This window comes from Colletotrichum aenigma (genome assembly GCF_013390185.1).
Source record: "Colletotrichum aenigma strain Cg56 chromosome Unknown KSG_Cg56_contig04, whole genome shotgun sequence".
Classification (NCBI taxonomy): Eukaryota; Fungi; Ascomycota; class Sordariomycetes; order Glomerellales; family Glomerellaceae; genus Colletotrichum; species Colletotrichum aenigma.
This window is the reverse complement of record NW_023500910.1, coordinates 4571203-4588923: the sequence shown is the minus strand read 5'-3', so window position 1 is coordinate 4588923 and position 17721 is coordinate 4571203. Positions and strand designations below refer to the sequence as shown.

At 53.1% G+C, this 17721-nt stretch overlaps 8 protein-coding genes across 8 annotated transcripts; 3 read left to right on the top strand and 5 right to left on the bottom strand.

Moving 5' to 3' along the window:
- Positions 1–325: 325 nt before the first annotated feature.
- aurO-2 (FAD-linked oxidoreductase aurO) lies at positions 326–1776 on the top strand (the record flags this gene model as incomplete). The annotated part of the gene is made up of 2 exons (XM_037322314.1): positions 326–982; positions 1030–1776. The coding sequence occupies 2 exons, from the start codon at positions 326–328 to the stop codon at positions 1774–1776; spliced, it is 1404 nt and encodes a 467-aa protein (XP_037179125.1).
- Positions 1777–1923: 147 nt separating this feature from the next.
- CGCA056_v007064 (putative oxidoreductase) lies at positions 1924–2841 on the bottom strand (the record flags this gene model as incomplete). Its single annotated transcript, XM_037322313.1, has 1 exon — positions 1924–2841. One exon carries the CDS (start codon positions 2839–2841, stop codon positions 1924–1926), a length of 918 nt encoding a protein of 305 aa, XP_037179124.1.
- Positions 2842–3538: 697 nt separating this feature from the next.
- Positions 3539–5055, bottom strand: CGCA056_v007063 (uncharacterized protein; the record flags this gene model as incomplete). The annotated part of the gene is made up of 2 exons (XM_037322312.1): positions 3539–4672; positions 4732–5055. The coding sequence occupies 2 exons, from the start codon at positions 5053–5055 to the stop codon at positions 3539–3541; spliced, it is 1458 nt and encodes a 485-aa protein (XP_037179123.1).
- An 851-nt stretch (positions 5056–5906) lies between these two features.
- Positions 5907–7817, top strand: MPH3-2 (Alpha-glucosides permease MPH3; the record flags this gene model as incomplete). Its single annotated transcript, XM_037322311.1, has 6 exons — positions 5907–6241; positions 6302–6506; positions 6567–6757; positions 6827–7075; positions 7136–7534; positions 7589–7817. The coding sequence occupies 6 exons, from the start codon at positions 5907–5909 to the stop codon at positions 7815–7817; spliced, it is 1608 nt and encodes a 535-aa protein (XP_037179122.1).
- A 3547-nt stretch (positions 7818–11364) lies between these two features.
- On the bottom strand, positions 11365–12187 carry RED2-4 (Dehydrogenase RED2; the record flags this gene model as incomplete). The annotated part of the gene is made up of 2 exons (XM_037322310.1): positions 11365–11762; positions 11845–12187. The coding sequence occupies 2 exons, from the start codon at positions 12185–12187 to the stop codon at positions 11365–11367; spliced, it is 741 nt and encodes a 246-aa protein (XP_037179121.1).
- A 460-nt stretch (positions 12188–12647) lies between these two features.
- YPT2 (Uncharacterized protein) lies at positions 12648–13565 on the top strand (the record flags this gene model as incomplete). Its single annotated transcript, XM_037322309.1, has 1 exon — positions 12648–13565. One exon carries the CDS (start codon positions 12648–12650, stop codon positions 13563–13565), a length of 918 nt encoding a protein of 305 aa, XP_037179120.1.
- A 174-nt stretch (positions 13566–13739) lies between these two features.
- On the bottom strand, positions 13740–14753 carry CGCA056_v007059 (uncharacterized protein; the record flags this gene model as incomplete). Its single annotated transcript, XM_037322308.1, has 4 exons — positions 13740–14228; positions 14282–14588; positions 14642–14683; positions 14734–14753. 4 exons carry the CDS (start codon positions 14751–14753, stop codon positions 13740–13742), a joined length of 858 nt encoding a protein of 285 aa, XP_037180056.1.
- A 1342-nt stretch (positions 14754–16095) lies between these two features.
- On the bottom strand, positions 16096–17646 carry HXT13 (Hexose transporter HXT13; the record flags this gene model as incomplete). The annotated part of the gene is made up of 1 exon (XM_037322307.1): positions 16096–17646. The coding sequence occupies one exon, from the start codon at positions 17644–17646 to the stop codon at positions 16096–16098; it is 1551 nt and encodes a 516-aa protein (XP_037179833.1).
- Between the last annotated feature and the right edge of the window lie 75 nt (positions 17647–17721).

The following is a 17721-nucleotide window of genomic DNA, read 5'->3' as shown; positions in this document are numbered from 1 at the left end:
TGTCGGGCACTGAAAATGTGCTAGCAGCGATTCCCTAGTCGCTGGCTTGGACCTATTAACAGTTTTCTGCATGCTTGCATGGTCAGCTTGCGCTCACGCTGACCGTCAGGATTCAAAGGACCGAAGGAGGTCGCCTGACCTCCCCCCGCGCCAGACCGAAGGATGCTGACAGCATACCAAGGTCTGATGGATGAACCACCGGCCTTTCCGGGTAAAATTGTGGCCATGGACGAGCGAAATCGTATATGAACGTGGAATTGATGGTGCCCTCCTGAACCTGAACTTGGAATCTCGCATCGCCCCCAAGTGAAATGCTGGTATAGCCATGGCAGCCCGGAACATCATCACAGACGACATGGTTGCTCTTCTCCAGAAGGAGCAGACCGGGAGCGGCGTCACGCCTGTTGACCTCTTTTTTGCCGGATCCGATGAATACGCCGAGCATCGCAAGCTCCGGGACGGTGCCAAGGGATTCGCACACATCCGCCCTGCCGCTATTGCGGTTCCACGAGATAGCTCCGAGGTACGGCGACTCGTACGATGGGCCAAGTCAATTGATCTCAAGTTCACCATCCGAGGAGGCGGCAATGACTTTTGGGCGCGCAGCATTGCACACGACACTCTCATGATCGACATGCGCGGCATCAACAGCATCAAGGTCGCGGAAGATCGTCAGACAGTCATTATTGGGGGTGGGGTTCTGATGAAGGACCTGATCCTCGCTTTGGACGATGTTGGCTTGATGACGCCGACGGGTCATACTTGGATCATCGGCTACGCGGGCTGGGTATCGAACGGCGGCTACGGGACGAGCACCCATATCCATGGCATGGGAATCGAGCAGGTCGTCGGGGCGGAGCTCGTGAACGCAAAAGGCGAAGAAGTTGTCGCCGACGAGGAAATGCTTGAGGGAATCAGAGGTGTTTGCGGTCACCTCGGCGTGATTACAAGTCTGACCGTGAAGGTGTACCCCAAACACGATGTAAGTTGAAGGAAGACTCGCCGACATGACCGAGCTAACCTCAACAGCCCCTCGGCGGCTTTCTCATATTCGAATCCAGCGACATCAGGAAAACTCTCGAGGCATACTTCGAAGCCACCCCCAAGCTCCCTATGCCCAAGGAGCTAACGATCCACAATTTCATCAGCTGGCAGGCCCAAGGAGGAGTCGTCTTTAGTGTCATCTGGACCTGGACGGGCGATATCGAGAACGGACAGGCTTGTCTACAGAGCTGGAAAGACAACGCCCCGCCCCTGCTTGCGTCCACCGTGGAGGTGTTGCCCGATAAAGTCCGCCAGCAGAATATGCCTCCGCCATGTCCTCTGAAAGGTGGACAAAGGAACTGTTTCCTTGCTCGTCTTCCAACAAGCGACGCCGGCGACGAACTGGCAGCAGCCATCCTTGATGCCGCCGAAGCTATGCCCAAAACGATGGGCCCAAATATTGCCTGGGGAGGCATGGTAGACATTGATGCTGCGACGATGCCGCCGAATTGCTTCGTCGACAAGAGTCACTCTTACTTCTCGTGTTCGTACCAACACCCGACGGAGGAGTACGCCGAAGATGTCATCGCGTGGAGCAAGTCTCTGATTGCAAGGCTCCGGTCGTTGGGCGAAGATACGGTACTGGATAGGGGCTACCCAGCTACGAATCCGCCGGGGGAGAGGAGTGCGGCGGAGCTCTACGGTGAGAAGTGGAATAGGGTAAAGGAGATCAAGATGAAGTACGACCTAACGAACCTCTTCAGCTATGCGTACCCCAAGATAGATATTTGAACAACCCGCCAGCGGCAATTCTCTGCGCAGGTCACAACAACAGAACGTTAGAATCCATTATAACGCATCAACATAAAAGCATACAGTTGACATCATTTATTAACACGGCATCTTACATATCAAACAGAACGAACCAAGTGCGGAACATCAAACGTACGGCTCCAACTCCTTCTCCGTCCAGTCCCATAGCTTCTCAACAAGGTCATCTTCCAAAGAAAGCTTCGAGTCCTTGCCCGTCACCCCCACAGGCCAGTAAAACACACCAGTCTTCGCTTCCGGGCTCGTCGCAGCCCACAGCTGGTTCTTGGCTCCCTCCCCAACCGACGTCGTCACAGCCCACAGCGCAAGGTTGATCAGAGGCCTGAATAGCGGCCAGCTAGCCAAGAGTCCGCTGCCGAGGTTCGTGCTGACAACGCCGGGATGGAGCGAGATGCACCGAATCTCCGGATACCTCTTGGCCAGAGCGCGGGCGTGGTGGACGTTAGCAAGCTTCGAGCAGCCGTAGCGCGCCCAGGTGCTGTACGAGGCCATGTCGGTCTTGAGGGCCTCAAAGTTCCACACGTCTTTCGACGGGTACCCCTCGGCGGCCGAGGAGAGGTTGATGATGCGTACGTCCTTGTCGCTGTCCGACTTGGCGGTCTTGGAGAGCGTGGGGAGGAGGAGCTTGGTGAAGAGGGCATGGCCCATGTGGTTTGTGCCGAACTGGATCTCGTACCCTTCCTTCGTGGTGTCGGCGGGCCAGGCCATGATGCCGGCGTTGTTGATGAGGAGGTGGAGCTTCTGTTCCTTGGACTGGAACTCCTTGGCGGCTCGTTTGACGCTCTCAAAGGACGTCAGGTCGAGTTCCAGGAAGGTGATGGGCGCGGCGTTGGGGACATTCTTCTTGATGTCTTCGATGGCTGTCAGCGCTTTTGACTGACTCCTAGCGGCGAGGTAGATGTGTGCTGGGTTGTGCTTGCTGAGCTGCGTGACGGTCTCCTTGCCGAGGCCGATGTTGCCTCCGGTGACGATTATGACCTTGCCTGAGAGGTCAGGGATGTCGCTGCTTGGGTTGAACCGGGCCATGTTGAAGAAGGCTGTAAGTCGTTATTATGAGCTGGGGGATGTCTAGTCTGTAGCGAACGAAGCGAAACTGGCCGGAATGCCGATGAAGTCTCTTTATATCACCATTCTTGATGCAATACCTGAGGCGGTCTAGGGTCTAGACTAACGCATTTCTAGAATTTCATTTGTTGAGTCGTCCCGACGCTAAGACACGATTCAGGCCACGGGACGAATAAAGCGGGGTCTCATGAAACCCGCACTCCGAAAGTCTAATAACTTGCGGACGGGCCGGGACACATGGAGATACGTAGGTTCGTCACCTAAGTCCGACGGGCGGGCTTGCGGAGCGGGTGGGTCCTGTCGGCAGTTGATGCTTCAAAGGATGAGGTCCCGGCCGGGCGTCAGCCGGCCCTCTGCCGATTGGTGTACCGAATCGAAGTTGGTCCGGGTCTGGGTTTGAACGGGGCGCACCTTAATTGTGTTGAAATGATTTGCATTGAAACAAAGTTTTGACCGGCGGCACAAAGGAGATAAGAGTCGCTGTCGTCCCGACCTACCTCATGCTTCCGGCTGCGCGGAGCTAACGGGATCAGATGTCAGCACTGCGAATGCCATGACATGAGCGTTATCATCCTCGTAAATCACGACATTCGAACCTTGGCAGCTGTGCGATACAAGTGTTATTCTATGTTGAACCCATGTCTATGCAACCTTTTTTCTACTTTCTTGAACTGAAGTTCCGGTCGATCGGCTGGATGATGATTCTGCGGTAGCTCGTCAAAGGCGGCGAGCCGTTGTCCTTGACCTCGAGGATCAAATGGAGAGGGAGACCGCGCTCGAGAGGAATCTTTTCCCTCCAAACCAAACACGACTTTTCTGCTGGGCCAATGGTGATTTCCACCTTGCTTCCGTCCTCGTTCAGAGGCTTGATCTCAAGGTCAGAGACCTCCATGCCGTGGTACGTCTGCAGCGAGCTGGGCTCACGGTACTGATACCACTTATAACTCAGCTTATCGCCATCCGGATCGTAACTCTCAGATGCGTCGAGCGATATAACACCACCGGCATCTGCATCAATATGGATTGGCGTCAGACTGGAGTCGCCGTTGACTGAAAGAACGGGGTGGTGATTAACTTTGCTAAAGTCGGACGTCAGAGTCCACTGCATGCGCGCCGCAAAGTCGTCCTGGAAGGTATTCCGCCAGCGCCAGATGGTAGCTTGGTTCGATCTGTGCGGCTTGCCGTCGACACCGATCACGGTGTCGATGGCATCGGCAAAGTGGCCCCTGGCGGGCAAGCCCTTGGAGCTGACGTTGGCCGGGATATAGCGCCCTCCCCAAGATCCGTATATGGGCTCTTCGGGAACACCAAGGCCGTTTTGGATGAGGTAGAGGAAGGTAGGCGTGTCTCCCTCGATGATGAACTCGAAGTTGGGGTATGCCGCGCCCAAGGGGCCGATTTGAACGTTCTCCTTGACCCATTCGTGCGTCACTTTGGAACCGTCCGGTCCGCCCTGGTCACCCGCGCAGGGGGCGGAGATACCGGTCCACGCGGCGCACTGGTACTGGTTCCAGCCGTGGACGGAGCAGATGTAGAAGATCTCGGGCCACTGCTGGCGAATCCAGGCGCCACAGTCGTCCTGGTCGGAGATGGTGTAGACGCGCAGCTTCTGGCGCAGGGCCGCGGCGTCGGGGCGGTTGCGGATCTTGTGCAGCACCTGGGCGAGCACGTTGATGCCGCCCCAGACGAGGACCCAGAGCGGCTCGGCGTCGGGCGCGGTTAGTCGCTCGAGGAGCAGCTCGCCGCCTTCACTCAGAGGGATGTCGTCGCCGACGGCTTCCATGCCATAGACCTGACGACCGATTCCAGTTAGCCATTGTGAGGGCAGTCAGAGGGCAGGAGTTGGCTTACCGGAGGGCCAGACTTGATGAGGTCTCTCACTGTCTGCGCCGAAGGGTAGGGGGAGCCCGGATGCGCGTGGGCGTTGAGGTTATCGACAACCTTCTCATACGCATTCACAATCTCGTGGAGGTTTTGCGGCGCGACCTTGTTCCTGAGCCATACCGACGTGACGGCGACGACGCCTTCTGCGCGGAACTGGTTGGAGTAAGTGAGGTAACGGCAAAAGGACCCGGCATCGTCAGGCTCGTTGGTGATGTCTGTCAAAATAAAGACTCGCGGCTTCGACGGGAACTGAGTGAGGGCGGCTGCCCCTTTGGTTGTTGACGCGGCCATCTCTGCGTTGGTTCTGGTGATGTCTGTGGAGGTGGGATTTTGGGAGCTCGGATGCGATCGGACTTGCATTCGGAGTTGACTCGAGTCCTTGGTCTGGTGATCGGCGTGAATGTTTTGGGTGACAACTTGTATTCAATGTCGTCTACGTCGCCGTCCGCTCTTGAGATTCCTCAAACGAGTCGAAATGAGAGCCCACGCACGCCGTTTAAGAAGGGGTCAAACTCTAAAACTTGGCGCCTCTGACAGAACTCTCCCGTTCACCAGCTGCTCGTCGTCCGAAGAGGCAGTCGGAGGCTCTGAAGAATGCTCGGCGAGGGGTAAGTCCAAGAATGGGGGCTGCAAAATACGGGGAATCTAAGATGGCGCCTGATTCAAACCACGCGGGTCTGTCCCGATCGGGCAATTTGAGCCACCCGCGAACCCCTCACCCCATGGGCAGCCCACCACGAATGCGGAGGTGGGTGCCTACGACTCCCGCGTTGGTACGTGGTCACGCCTTGGTAGCACCCTGGTCATTCCCTGCTCGCGGCCCACCTCCGCATAAATCTTGACACCCCCATGGGGGAACCATTTTTCGCTGCGGCGGTAGATGGCAGCTTGGGGCGGTTCCCTCGAACCGGTCGTCTGGGCCCCTCGCCAATTCCCCAGACTTGCCTCCCCCAGGCGCTCGGATATGTCGTCCCTGTCTAATTATCATGCCTTGATTTCCCAATTTTGCATCCGCGTATTAAAAGTCTCAAGCAACCCTCAACTCGGGCCAATTGCTTTTCAGTGTTGGCTCGGCATCAACGAAGAGATTCTTTCTTTATTTTTATCTTCTGTGCCTTTGGTTTATGAGATAATCACTCACCATGACTGCACAGAACGATGGTGACGGCTACGAAGCCGAAAAGGTCGACTCGCATGCCAAGCACGTCGAAGTTACCGCCGACTCGCAGTTGGCTCACGCCGCCGACCACGAGGACCACGAGACTGGTATCCTCAAATCCTTCATCAGGTATCCTTGGGCTTCGGCTTGGTGTGTGTATGCCTGCTGGACCATCATCCTGCTCAGTTTCGACACCCAAGCGGCCAGTTCCGTTGTTGGAATCCCCGAGTTTCGAAAGGACTTTGGTTATGAGTACAAGGGACAATATGTTCTGCATGCCGTGTGGCAGTCTGCATTCAATGGTGCACCCGTTGCCTCGTAAGTCTCTTGACTCGCCGGCTTCTTCGACATGTTGTGATGGCTAACTTGCCGGCATAGTGCGGTCATCTCTTCAGTTGCCTCCGCCGAGCTTGCCGACTACATCGGACGTAAGAAGGTCCTCGCTCTTGCTCTCATCATATCCTTCATTGCAGTTGCCATCGAGTTCGTGGCTACGACGAACGTGGTCTTCTTCCTCGGTAAACTTCTCAATGGTGTAATGGTTGGTGCTGTCGGTACTGTCATGGTCAGCTACATCGGAGAGGTATGTCGGAGACCCCTTTCTTCGGTGCTGCACAAGTCCCAACTGACTCCTACCCCTTAGATCACCCCCTTGGCGCTTCGTGGTGTCTTCACCTGCGGTGTCGGTGTAGCATACGGTATTGGCCCTCTAGTCGCCTTCATTGTCATCAACTACACCGGACAAGTCCAGTCTCGATGGGCCTATCGCACCGTGTTTTGCTGCCAGTTCGGCTTTGCAGGAGTTTCTGCCCTCTTGTGGCCATTCATGCCAGAGTAAGTGCGGCTGGTTGCAAGGCCTCGTCCGGTCTGCACTCGAAGTAAGCTAAATCTTACTCTTCACAGGTCACCATGGTGGCTCGTGTCCAAAGGAAGGAAGGAGCAGGCACTCAAGAGTCTTCATAGGCTTGGACACAGGGGTGACGAGGGTAAAGCAAAGCTCGCCCTCATCGAGCTCACCCTGGATGAAGTTCGCAAAGAGACTCAGGGTGTGACATACCTGGAATGTTTCAAGAAGTCCAACTTGCGCCGCACGATCATTAGTATCATGCCCCTGATCATCCAGGCTTTCTCTGGCATCTCGTTTGTCGCTGGGTAAGATACACACTGCCTTAGACCCTTTTCCTCTCAAGCACAACTAACACTTGCCCTCAGATACTTCACCTACTATCTTCAACTTGCTGGCTACTCGACCTCGATGAGCTACCAGCTCCAGATTGCTCAACCCGTTCTGTCAATCGTCGGAAACCTGATGGCCGCTGCCGTCGTCGACAAGGTGGGCCGAAGGAACCTTACCTTCTACGGCCTCGCCATTCTCACCGCATTCCTTCTCATCACCGGAGGTCTGGGAACAGGCACCAGCCAGTCCATGATCAAGGGCACTGTAGCCTTTATTCTCATCTACAGCTGGTGGTACAACGTTTCCATTGGATCGACCGCTTTCTCTCTTCTCGCCGAAACATCGACGTCACGCCTGAGAGTAAAGACCGTCGCTATCGGTTATGCGTCCCAAAACTCCATCAACGTCATGTGGCAGTTCGTTATTCCGTATCTGTAAGTAGATCTACGAAACCAATTTCCAGGGAAGATTACTAACTTGAACCTAAGTTTCAACCCTGACAAGGCCAATCTGGGCGCAAAAATTGCTTTCATATTCTTTGCGCTATGCTTCTTCTCCTTGCTCTACCTCTGGTACTTCCAGCCGGAGACTGGAGGCCGATCTTATGCGGAACTGGATGAGATGTTCGCAAAGGGTGTTCCGGCCCGGAAATTCAAGACTTACAAGACTACGGTCCAACAGCAGAACGAGACTGCTGCTATGGAAATGGCTCATTGAGGGGGAAATACATGAGTGTACGTTAGCTTGTCAGTGGTGACTCCAAGTCACAGGCAGACTCTTCTTAACGGCATTTGAGAGCAAGTAGATATTGGAATGTAACGTCCGATTAATTCAGTAGTCAGTCATCTTTATATTCTCTCAGTTATGAAAAAGAACTCGCCATTTCAGCAAGATGTGGCTGATAAGTTGAAGATTCTATCATTCGCAGAGACAAAAAAAAAAAAAGGCAAGCGTACTTAGGTATTCACAAAAGATTCAAGGCGATGGTTATGTTATAGAGGCATATAATCCATTATTGCGTGGCTATCAAATAGCCGATCATTCTAGCTGCTAGAGACTACGTTTACATGCTACTGAAGCGGAAGACAAGTCTGTCAAAGATCTTGTGATCCATCGTCCATCATTAAAACCAGCCATTAAGACCCATTGAGTCGGCACAAGGGAAGAACCGCTAACGGCTCAGCTCAGACCGTTCTCTAGATGGCGGCAGGGGGAGGAACCTGCTGGTTGGCGGGAGGAGGAGGAGGGGGCTGCTGCTTAGGGGCAGCACGAGCCTGGTTGGGCTTAGGAGGAGGAGGAGTCTGGTTGTTGGCAGGAGGAGGAGGAGCCTGCTGGTTGGGCTGCTGGTTGGGGGCAGCGCGAGCCTGGTTAGGCTTGGGAGGAGGAGGAGTCTGGTTGTTCGCCGGAGGAGGGGGAGGCTGCTGGCTGGGAGCAGCACGAGCTTGGTTCGGCTTGGGAGGAGGAGGCGTCTGGTTGTTGGCGGGAGGAGGAGGAGGCTGGTTGTTGGGAGCAGCGCGGGCCTGGTTGGGCTTAGGAGGAGGAGGAGTCTGGTTGTTGGCCGGGGGCGGGGGAGGCTGCTGGTTCAGGGCAGCGCGGCGGAAGTTGCCATTGCCGGCGGTGTTGCGGCCAGCTCCGGTGGCTCCGGTGGCTCCGTTAGCCTGGTTGTTCACAGCGTTGTTGTTGGCACCGTTGTTCGCGGCGGCGTTGTTGTTGCCCTGTTGCTGCTGCTGGTTCTGGTTCTGGTTCTGGTTGTTGGCAGGGGGCGGGGCTTGGTTGTTGTTGTTATTGTTGTTATTGTTGGCGGGAGGAGGAGGAGCCTGGTTGTTGTCCTGGCCGTTGTTCTGGTTCTGACCGTTGTTCTGGTTCTGACCGTTGTTCTGGTTCTGACCATTGTTCTGGTTCTGGCCGTTGTTGGCTCCGGCTCCGGCGCCGCCGTTGTTGGCTCCGTTGTTGTTGCCTCCGCCAATGTTGCCGCCTCCGATGGCGCCGGCACCACCCTGAGGAGTAGGGGCAGTCAAGGCATTGCCGGTAAGAAGGGCGATGGCGAGAACGGTGAGAACGGAGTAACGCATTTTGAAGAATGGACACTAAAGATTGTCTTGAAAAAAGTTGACAAGTAGGAGATGATGTTCAAGTGAGGGTATTGTCGAAGAATCGAAAGCTCGAGAATAAGACTTAGATGTTAAAAAAGTGCACAGCACAAGAGAATGTTGAAGAGTAGAGGAAAGTAGAAAACTGTTGATGTTGTTGAGAATGATGAGGAAAAGAAAACCAACTCTAGTCGAGATCGAGACGAGTCTTTATACTTGAATTCTCATCTCATGGTCACCAACAAAAAAGGAGGATCGCCAGCTCCACGTTCAGCTCCATCTCCAGCTCGTTTGGGCTTGCCATTCAGCTGACGTTTCTCGGCGATCTCTACCGACAGTCCAGACATGTCGACGCGTTCTACATCTGAACATAGGAGACATCACGACATCGCCACCAGGCATCTTGCAACAACAGGAGTTTAGATGGCATGTCATTGCCCGCCGACCTCAAACGAGCTTTGACATGGACACGATGGGATAACCCAGCCTCCATCGGACGATTGCGAAGTTTGAATTAGGTAAAAGTAAACAGAAAGAAGACTAGCTTGACCCCAGCCTCACGGCATACCCCGTAAAGAGGCTCTGCAGCTTCAATCGCATGGCTGAGTCTGTCGACGGAGGGCGGGTTGGTTCCAACGGGTAAGCGGGAGCCAAAGCCTTGTGGGGCGGCGGGAGCTTGTTTTGGGAACCCGGTCTTCTCGGAGAAAAAGAGCGAAAAGGGTGCAAACAAGGAGACGTATCACGGGAAGCTGGGGGTTTCTGGCTCTGACGTTGCCTGTAGATTCGCAATCCTCTTTGGACCCCACACGTCCATGTTTCGACTCTGATGTGACAGCGGGGGCCGTTGATTGCGCGGCCGATCTACACGTGATGTGGGAGATTCCGGGGTCGACGTCGGATTCCGGCAAATCCTGTCATTTTTAGAGCCTCCTTTTTCTCTTCAGCTGAAAACTTCAGACCGACCGCATGGATCGAAGCTCGGGTTTTCAAACGTCTAGAACTCATCGTGGAAGTTCGGCCAGGTGAGCTGAAGGGTGCGACGATCAGGGGTATGGAATGTCGAAAGGTCATTGGCCCATTGCGCAGCTACACTGCCGTCGTCAGTCGCGATGACGAACGACTTTTGCGGCGTAGCTATAGAGAAAGTCATGATATTGGTAAAGGCGCAGTCTGAACGGATGGAATGTGGGAGACACATGGCTCTCAGAGGCCCGTGTCGATATGGGGTTTCCGGTGGTTGGGACGGCAGTCATTGGAGGCCACCAACACAAGCATTTCACTAATTCGAACAAACGTTAGGCTTAACTTTACAGTTCGCGATGTTCTCCATTCTGTAATTAAATTAAATTGATGCCAAATTCAAGCCTTGGAGGCCCCGTTTACTGTACTGGCCTGGGCACAACACTAGTTCATTCACTCCACCCACGATGAGTGAAAACAAACTACTTCACACACTTTAGCGGCGTCGTATGAGAAATATCTGAGGCCAGAAATATGCACGCAACTCAGAAAACGTGATCTAATAATGGAATTCACAAAGACTCACACAACTGCCGTTTGGCTGTGTTTGTCGCTTGGTTTGGATGCTACCTTACGAAATGCACCACAAGACTGCTACAATGGGTCGAGAACGTGGGTCCTGGGCGTCGCTCTAGACCCTCACTCTTGTTTGCGCTTGGGACCAGAAAAGTCTCCTCATTATTCACGATCCATATTTACACATGATGCAAAGCCAACACAACTAGTGATGCACTAAATGTAAATGAACGTCATTCTGTCGTTAAGAATATGAACAAAACAGCCCAACGCAGTCTGAGCTCACTCAACACGCCCTCACATGCCTTGTACTGCTCAACCGGCTAACCATGGAAGAGTACATCTTTTTGTGCATTCCGGAGGCCTTCCTGGGCCCAGTGAGGCCACCCACGTGCTCCCGCAGCACGCGAGTACTGTTTGGGCACATATACTTGACCGCTACGTCCAGACATGATTTGCTTGAAAATTTGGTGTACGACATGTTCAGGCTCAAGCAGCAAGGCCTTGAACTTTCCTGAGCTGTGCACTCTGTCAATCAGAGCCGTGCGCACATAGGTTGGGTGAATGATGCTATTCCCGGAGGGGCCGCGTCAGTCTCGTCTCCCGAAATGATATAGCTAGGGTTCTCGGGCTTGGCCTCACCTCGTTCGAACCTTGGGTGCATGGTAGCGATGCCGAAGTTCTTGTGCCAGCCCCTCGTGGAGGGCCAGAGCGCCGACCTTGGTGCAGGAGTAGTCGACATTCTGCACGCCGGTCACGAAGCTGGCCATGCTCGCAATCGTGACGACATGCCCGTGATTGCGTTTGATCATTGAAGGGAGGAACTCTTTGATCAGGAGGAAGTTGGAAATGATGTTTACGTCAAATGTTTGGCGGATTTGCTCCTCCGTCTCGTCGAGAATAGTGGAGATTTTCATGACGCCGGCGTTGTTCACCAGGACAGTGGGGTCTCCGTGATCTTGCCGGATCTGGTCCGCGGCCTCCTTGATGGACGTTGCCTTGGTGATATCCGCTTGGTAGAAGTATGCGTTGGATGCTGGAAATTCGGTCAGATTGAGGCACAACTCGCCCCGGAAGGAAAAGACGACTAAGAAGACGTGAAAAATTGATGAACTCACGCAGTGGTGCTCTTGGAGGAACTATGTCGATACTGACGACCTTGACGCAATTCTTCGCCAACTTGCGTACGAGCATGTCGCCCATGTCACCGGAACCACCGGTAACCAGCACCAGCTCCCGTCTCCAGTCATATTTGTCATGGCTGTAGTTATTCAAGGCGGCATTCCCCAGCGCTCTGCTCGCCTTCTTCACAGCTGTCCACCCGAGTAGAATTGCCAAGGCATATCTTGCCCAGCCATTTCGAGAGAACGATTTGGAGATTTTGGATATCTTCAAGAAGCGGAGCAGGTCTGGAATTCGTCCGGTGACGCCGGAGGGTGCAAGATTGAGTAGAGTCGACATGATGAACAAGCGAAAGCATCCAGCAGCCTCAATCAATCATTAACCAGTTGTTATGACGCCTGAGTACGTGAATAGTGAGCTCAAAGAGCTATCGTGTATATGCAGGCCGGATGGACGGATGGACAGCGTCTCCGAAGGTGGGGTCCGGGCTCCGTTCAACGGCTTCCCCGCAACTGCCGTACTACGCCTATTAAGCTTTCATCAGGGCGACGTCAGACGATGTGATACTCCGCATTTCAAGCCGAGGTTTAACTTCGAATTTCGTCTGTGCGAAGATCTCGAATTGTAGAATTGGCTCTCGTAGCGAGATCAGCGCAAGCAATAGTAATGATTAGTGATTCTATCATTCTTCATCGACTTCGAGTCTGAATATCAAGCACGCACTGAACTTGCGTTGTAAGGAAATCTCGTGGACGCTCCCCAACAGTTCACCGTCTATTTTGACACTACCCCTGTCACAATGGGTTATACCATCGAAGACGGGTTCGTTCGGTCCAGCCGGAACAGCCAGAAAATTGCCATCTCAATATATAAACCAGATGGACTCAAGCGACCCGTTCCAACGATTGTAATGGGCCACGGTATTGGAGCCATCAAAGCTGCGGGCTTGTCTCCTTTCGCGAGCGCCTTCACTTCAGAGGGATATGTGGCGGTGACGTTCGATTATATCGGCTTTGGGGAAAGCGAAGGCACCCCACGAAACGTTCTCAACGTCCAACACCAGTTGCAAGATTTCCGAGACGTTCTCAAGTGGGTGCGAGATCCAGACCAAAGCGAATGGGTCGACCCTTCCCGCATCGTTGCGTGGGGCAGCAGTTTTGGTGGCATGCATGTCACGGCGCTCATGAGCGAGGATCACGACCTAGTTGCCGGGATTTCTCAGTGTCCTCTGGTGGACGGCCCGGCGGGTGTCCTTCAAATGCCGCTACTGCGGTCTTTGAGACTGGCAGTCACTGCTACTGCAGACATTGTTGGTTCATTGGTGGGATTCCGAGAGCCACAGTATGTCAAGCTGGTGAGCGACGGGTCTTCGACGGCTATCATGGCCTCCAAAGAGGTCATTGAGGGCTGGTCTAGGCTGGAGCCTGAGAACGGGGAATCTTGGCCAAACATGATTGCTGGGAGATCTTTGTTGAGTATCATGCTATCCCGACCGCTGCTGCAAGTTCACAAGAGCACCCGACCGTACTTGATTGTCTTGCCGACGTGGGATCATGAAGCGTCATTGGAAGCAGCAGAACAGTGTGTAAAGCGGGCGCCGCTAGGAGAGGCGCTCAGAGTCGAAGGGGGTCACTTTGACTTATACAAAGGTGGGATATCATTCGAAAAAAATGTTGAGGGGCAAAAACAGTTCTTGCGGCGTGTTTTGATGATGTGAAGTGCTATCGATTTGGGAAGATATTGACAACGGCTGAGTCTATATAGTAGGCACAACAGTTCACATTTAGGTTAGTTGGTTATCAAGTTTATACGTTTAACTTCAGTTAAATTAGTATTGCTTCTCAAATGTAGCTGTAGAAGCTCTGTTGTTATTTTCATCAACATCCAAACATCACACCGAACCGTGCGAATACACCGGTGAAGCGGCGTCCAGATTTTGGCGTTGGCTGCGAAGGACCTCCAAGCTCTTCCGAATCTTCAACGAGTCGATGGGAAACATTTCGAACATACGCTCAGCCTGGTCGAGGAGATTCTCCATATCTCCCAGGACCCGAAAGATCGGCACCAAAGCGGGAACAGATTTGACCTGGACCAGAACCAAATATGCCGCGAACAGAAGCTGGATGTCACACCAGCTGCGATATGATCGCTCCATCTTGCTGCTCTGAGAGTCCATGGAGATGCATGAGAAGTGTACAAAGAGCGTGGCGCCCTCGATGCAGTCGCGGCACGACTCGAGGATCCAGGGTGCTTGGTCGGAGCGAAGTGCTTGTGTGTCTGGGGGTCGTACTGTGTACTCCATGTCCTTGTGGAGGAAGAAGTACAACACGGGGCGATGTAACAGAAAGGCGCATGCGAAGTATCGTAGTGCGATTTCTCTCTATAGTCACAGAATGTCAGTGGATCTTTATTTTGACAAAGAGTCTCGCTCACTTTTCGTAGGGGCATGGTGGGAACGCTCATGCTAAATGCTGTGGCGTCGCGTGCGAATTGGGCGCCCAAAGGTTGGGATTGGAACCAGCCCCGGAGGTCCGCCGACAAGTTGCATACCAGATCGGCCAGTTCGTGAGGTTGGGCATATGCCTTGCTTGTGCTGTAAAGATACTGTAGTACTTTATTGAGGTGACTTCTAAGCCACAAATGACTCTCCAGAAAGCCCGACATGGACTCATCGTTCGTTTTGGTAAGCACCTCGAATGTTTTATCCGATGGTATGCCATCAACTTCGGTGAGGATATCACTAGAACACATGAGTCTTCCAAGGAAATCTGGCTTGCAAGAATTCCCACTTACCATTCAATGATGTAGTGCAGTCTGTAGTAGAGCCTTCCGAGACTGTGGAGACGTGAGTAAGACGAGGTCATTGATCTTGTATAACAACGTACGATTCGTCTCCATTCCTCATAGAGAAAGTGCGTATTACCGGGTCCAGCGACTGTACCAATCCCAGTGCATGAAACGGTCTTGCCCAGAAATACATCAAGCAGTAAGCCATGAGAAGAGACAGTGGTATCCGTTCGTCGTCTACAACAGAGAGCAAAGTCCATTGACTTTGGAGTGCATTTGTGAAACTGGCCTCGGAGAGTGCTAGTAGTAGCTCTGGTCCCAAATTGAGTGGACTATTATCAGCCGATCTTAGCGCGATGGAAAGAACGAGTAATACCGAAATCGAAAGCTGTTTGATGTCCACAAGAACAGTATCCAAAGAGTCCATGTCCATTCCAAACATGTTTCGCAGGTTGTTGGCCACAAATTGACTACTAAGCTTTGGACAACTCTGAAACAACTCCGAGATGTAGACTGGTAAATTAATCGGAGTATTGTCATAGAACTCTTCGAGCACTCGAGACACTTGCCAGAGCATCAACGTTGGGGTCGAAGATCTTGAGGAGAGAGAGCTGAGCAGGGTCGCGTCTGAGTGATCAGTCTCAGACAAATAATTGGCAGCTGAGATCCCAGGGACGGTGAAATTGATACGTATCCTGGGCCAGTAGACAAGCATTTTGCAAGCCGCTGCAGTGTGAAACTCTGGAAACTTGACGAGAGATGAATGCTGAGATGAGGTTGCATGTGCGCTCGGAGTACTATGACAAGTAGACGCAAGTCCTTCGCTTGCACGACGACTGTGATCTGATCTCTCTTCGAGTTGCTTGAGGCGTGCCTCTACGTGTGTTAACCGGGACAAAACATAGTTATCCCTGTGATGGTCTTAGTGTTTGGGCTCTACCCCCCTCATTTCTTTCTTGGCAAAGTACACCTGCGAATCCTGAATAATGGCTGGTAGTTGAGATCACTTACGCTTCTAGGCTTGTCGGGGTTGGCCTGTAGGTGCACTCACGTCCCGCATTTCTGCAATGGGTGCAGATCGGACGAACGCCATCGCATCGCGATTTTCTTTGACGGCAGGTATCGCAGGCAAGATTTGTCTTGGGAGTAGGCGCCATCTTCGCGGAACATCATGGCAACGCAACCACTGATTGGATTTCAATGTCTTTGGTGGAGAAAGGTGAAAGTAGAAACATTGAAACGACTGGGAGGGGGAGGGGAAGTCAATCGGTGGAACGTCGGCTAACATTTGTCAAGATGTAAAAGTCACTAGCCTACGTCACCCAGAGCTGAATCGGTCAAAAACACGCCTTCGTGGCTGGGAAATGTCGGTGAGGCCCTGAATGGTTCAAATATTTTCAATGCTTAATACAATTGTATTTTATGGCGTCGTATAATAGAATTACCGGCCTGGGCGGGTTCTATTTAGCAGCAGAGGACATTCCACTCCCAAGGGTTGCGCTCTCAGTCACATGGACCACGGACTTGGGATCCTCGGCACCAGCCACGTCCATGAAGCGGTGCCTCTTCCATTGCCGAACCGGAACTTTCTCCAAGAAGAATCGTTCGAGTTCGAGGTTGCTTCGGCCCGTCGTTTCCCCAACACAGAACCAGACATATGTGAGCGTGATAATGGTCGTCCCTGCCCAGACAAACCCTAGCATGGGTCCCAAGTTCGCGTCATAGTACAAGTAAGGGGAAACGAAAGCAATGACCCAAACAGTCAGGAAGAAACAGACGATTGAGCACGACATGATCTTGTTTCTGTTGCGCCCCACTGCCATCTCCGAGGCGATTGTGAAAGCCAGTGGACCTAACGAAAAATTAAAGCAGACGATCACGATGTACGAGAAAACCACAATGGCAGCGCTGGTGCCGTTGGAGAACGGAGCTCTCTGCGAACCCAGTCCTCCAACAACGACAAGCGCCCCGAAGACGCCGGCTGTGCAAATCAGGAGATTCTTGCGACGGGAAATTTTGTTACCAAGGACAACTGAAACAGCAACTGAGATGACCTGTAGAATATTTGTAATGAGCGAAATTGTGAAGGCCTCCTTGATGCCAATTGACTGCGCGAAAACCACACCATAGGAATAGAAAAACTGGATGCCGTTGATTTGCTGTGCAACCATGGCGCCGCAGGAGTAAATCAGCTTGCGGCGCTCGATTGGATCTCGCAAAAGAGAAATCCAGGTAGAATCTGCAGCGTAGGCAGCTTCTCTCCTGACCGCCTCGTCTAAAACTTGAATATCGTAAGCAGATTGGTAGTCGCGGTGACTATTGTTGATTTTTCTCAGTGCTATCTCGGCTTCAGGTAGCCGTCCTTTTGTCGCGTACCATGTCGGGCTCTCTGGCGTGAACGGCAATGCCATGATCATCAGCCCAGGGAGAAGAATCAAAAGACCCATCGGGATCAGGTATGCGTTCTTGTTGGGAATCGCCTCGGTCCCTTGGGTGATGCCTGAGCCGACAAGTTGGGAACAGGACTGCATGAATTGGAACATCATCAGTGCAGGCCCCCGGATCGCAAGTGGAGCCACCTCGCCGATGTACAGCAAGCAGGTGACCGTGAACTGCCCGACGCCGAGACCGATCAGAATGCGACCGAGAATGATGAGGCCTTCGATGCCGTGGGCGGTAAGCTGGACAATTGCCCCTGCGATGATGCAGGAAGAAGCGAAGTAGAACACCGCCTTTCGACCCCAGCGATCGTTGATCGGAGCGGCAAGCAAGGCGCCAACGAGTTCGCCGACATAAATTATGGAAGCTGTGAGCGACATGAAGGACGTCGTCAGGGCCTTGAGCCCTTTGCTGTCGGTCGCCGTGCCATAATCGTCAATAAACGGTCGCATACCCAGGAGGCCAGTATAGTAAATCTGATCGTAGCCATAACAAAGAGCGCCGAAGGTCGAGACCCCGCAGTACGCCAGAGCCCAGGCGTTAGAACGCCAGTCAACGTTGAACACGCCCATCTCGAGAGGGCTTCGAGAACGACTGGAACAGAGATCGCTGAACGATGTCAAACTCTTGAGCGAACGGCGCAGTCA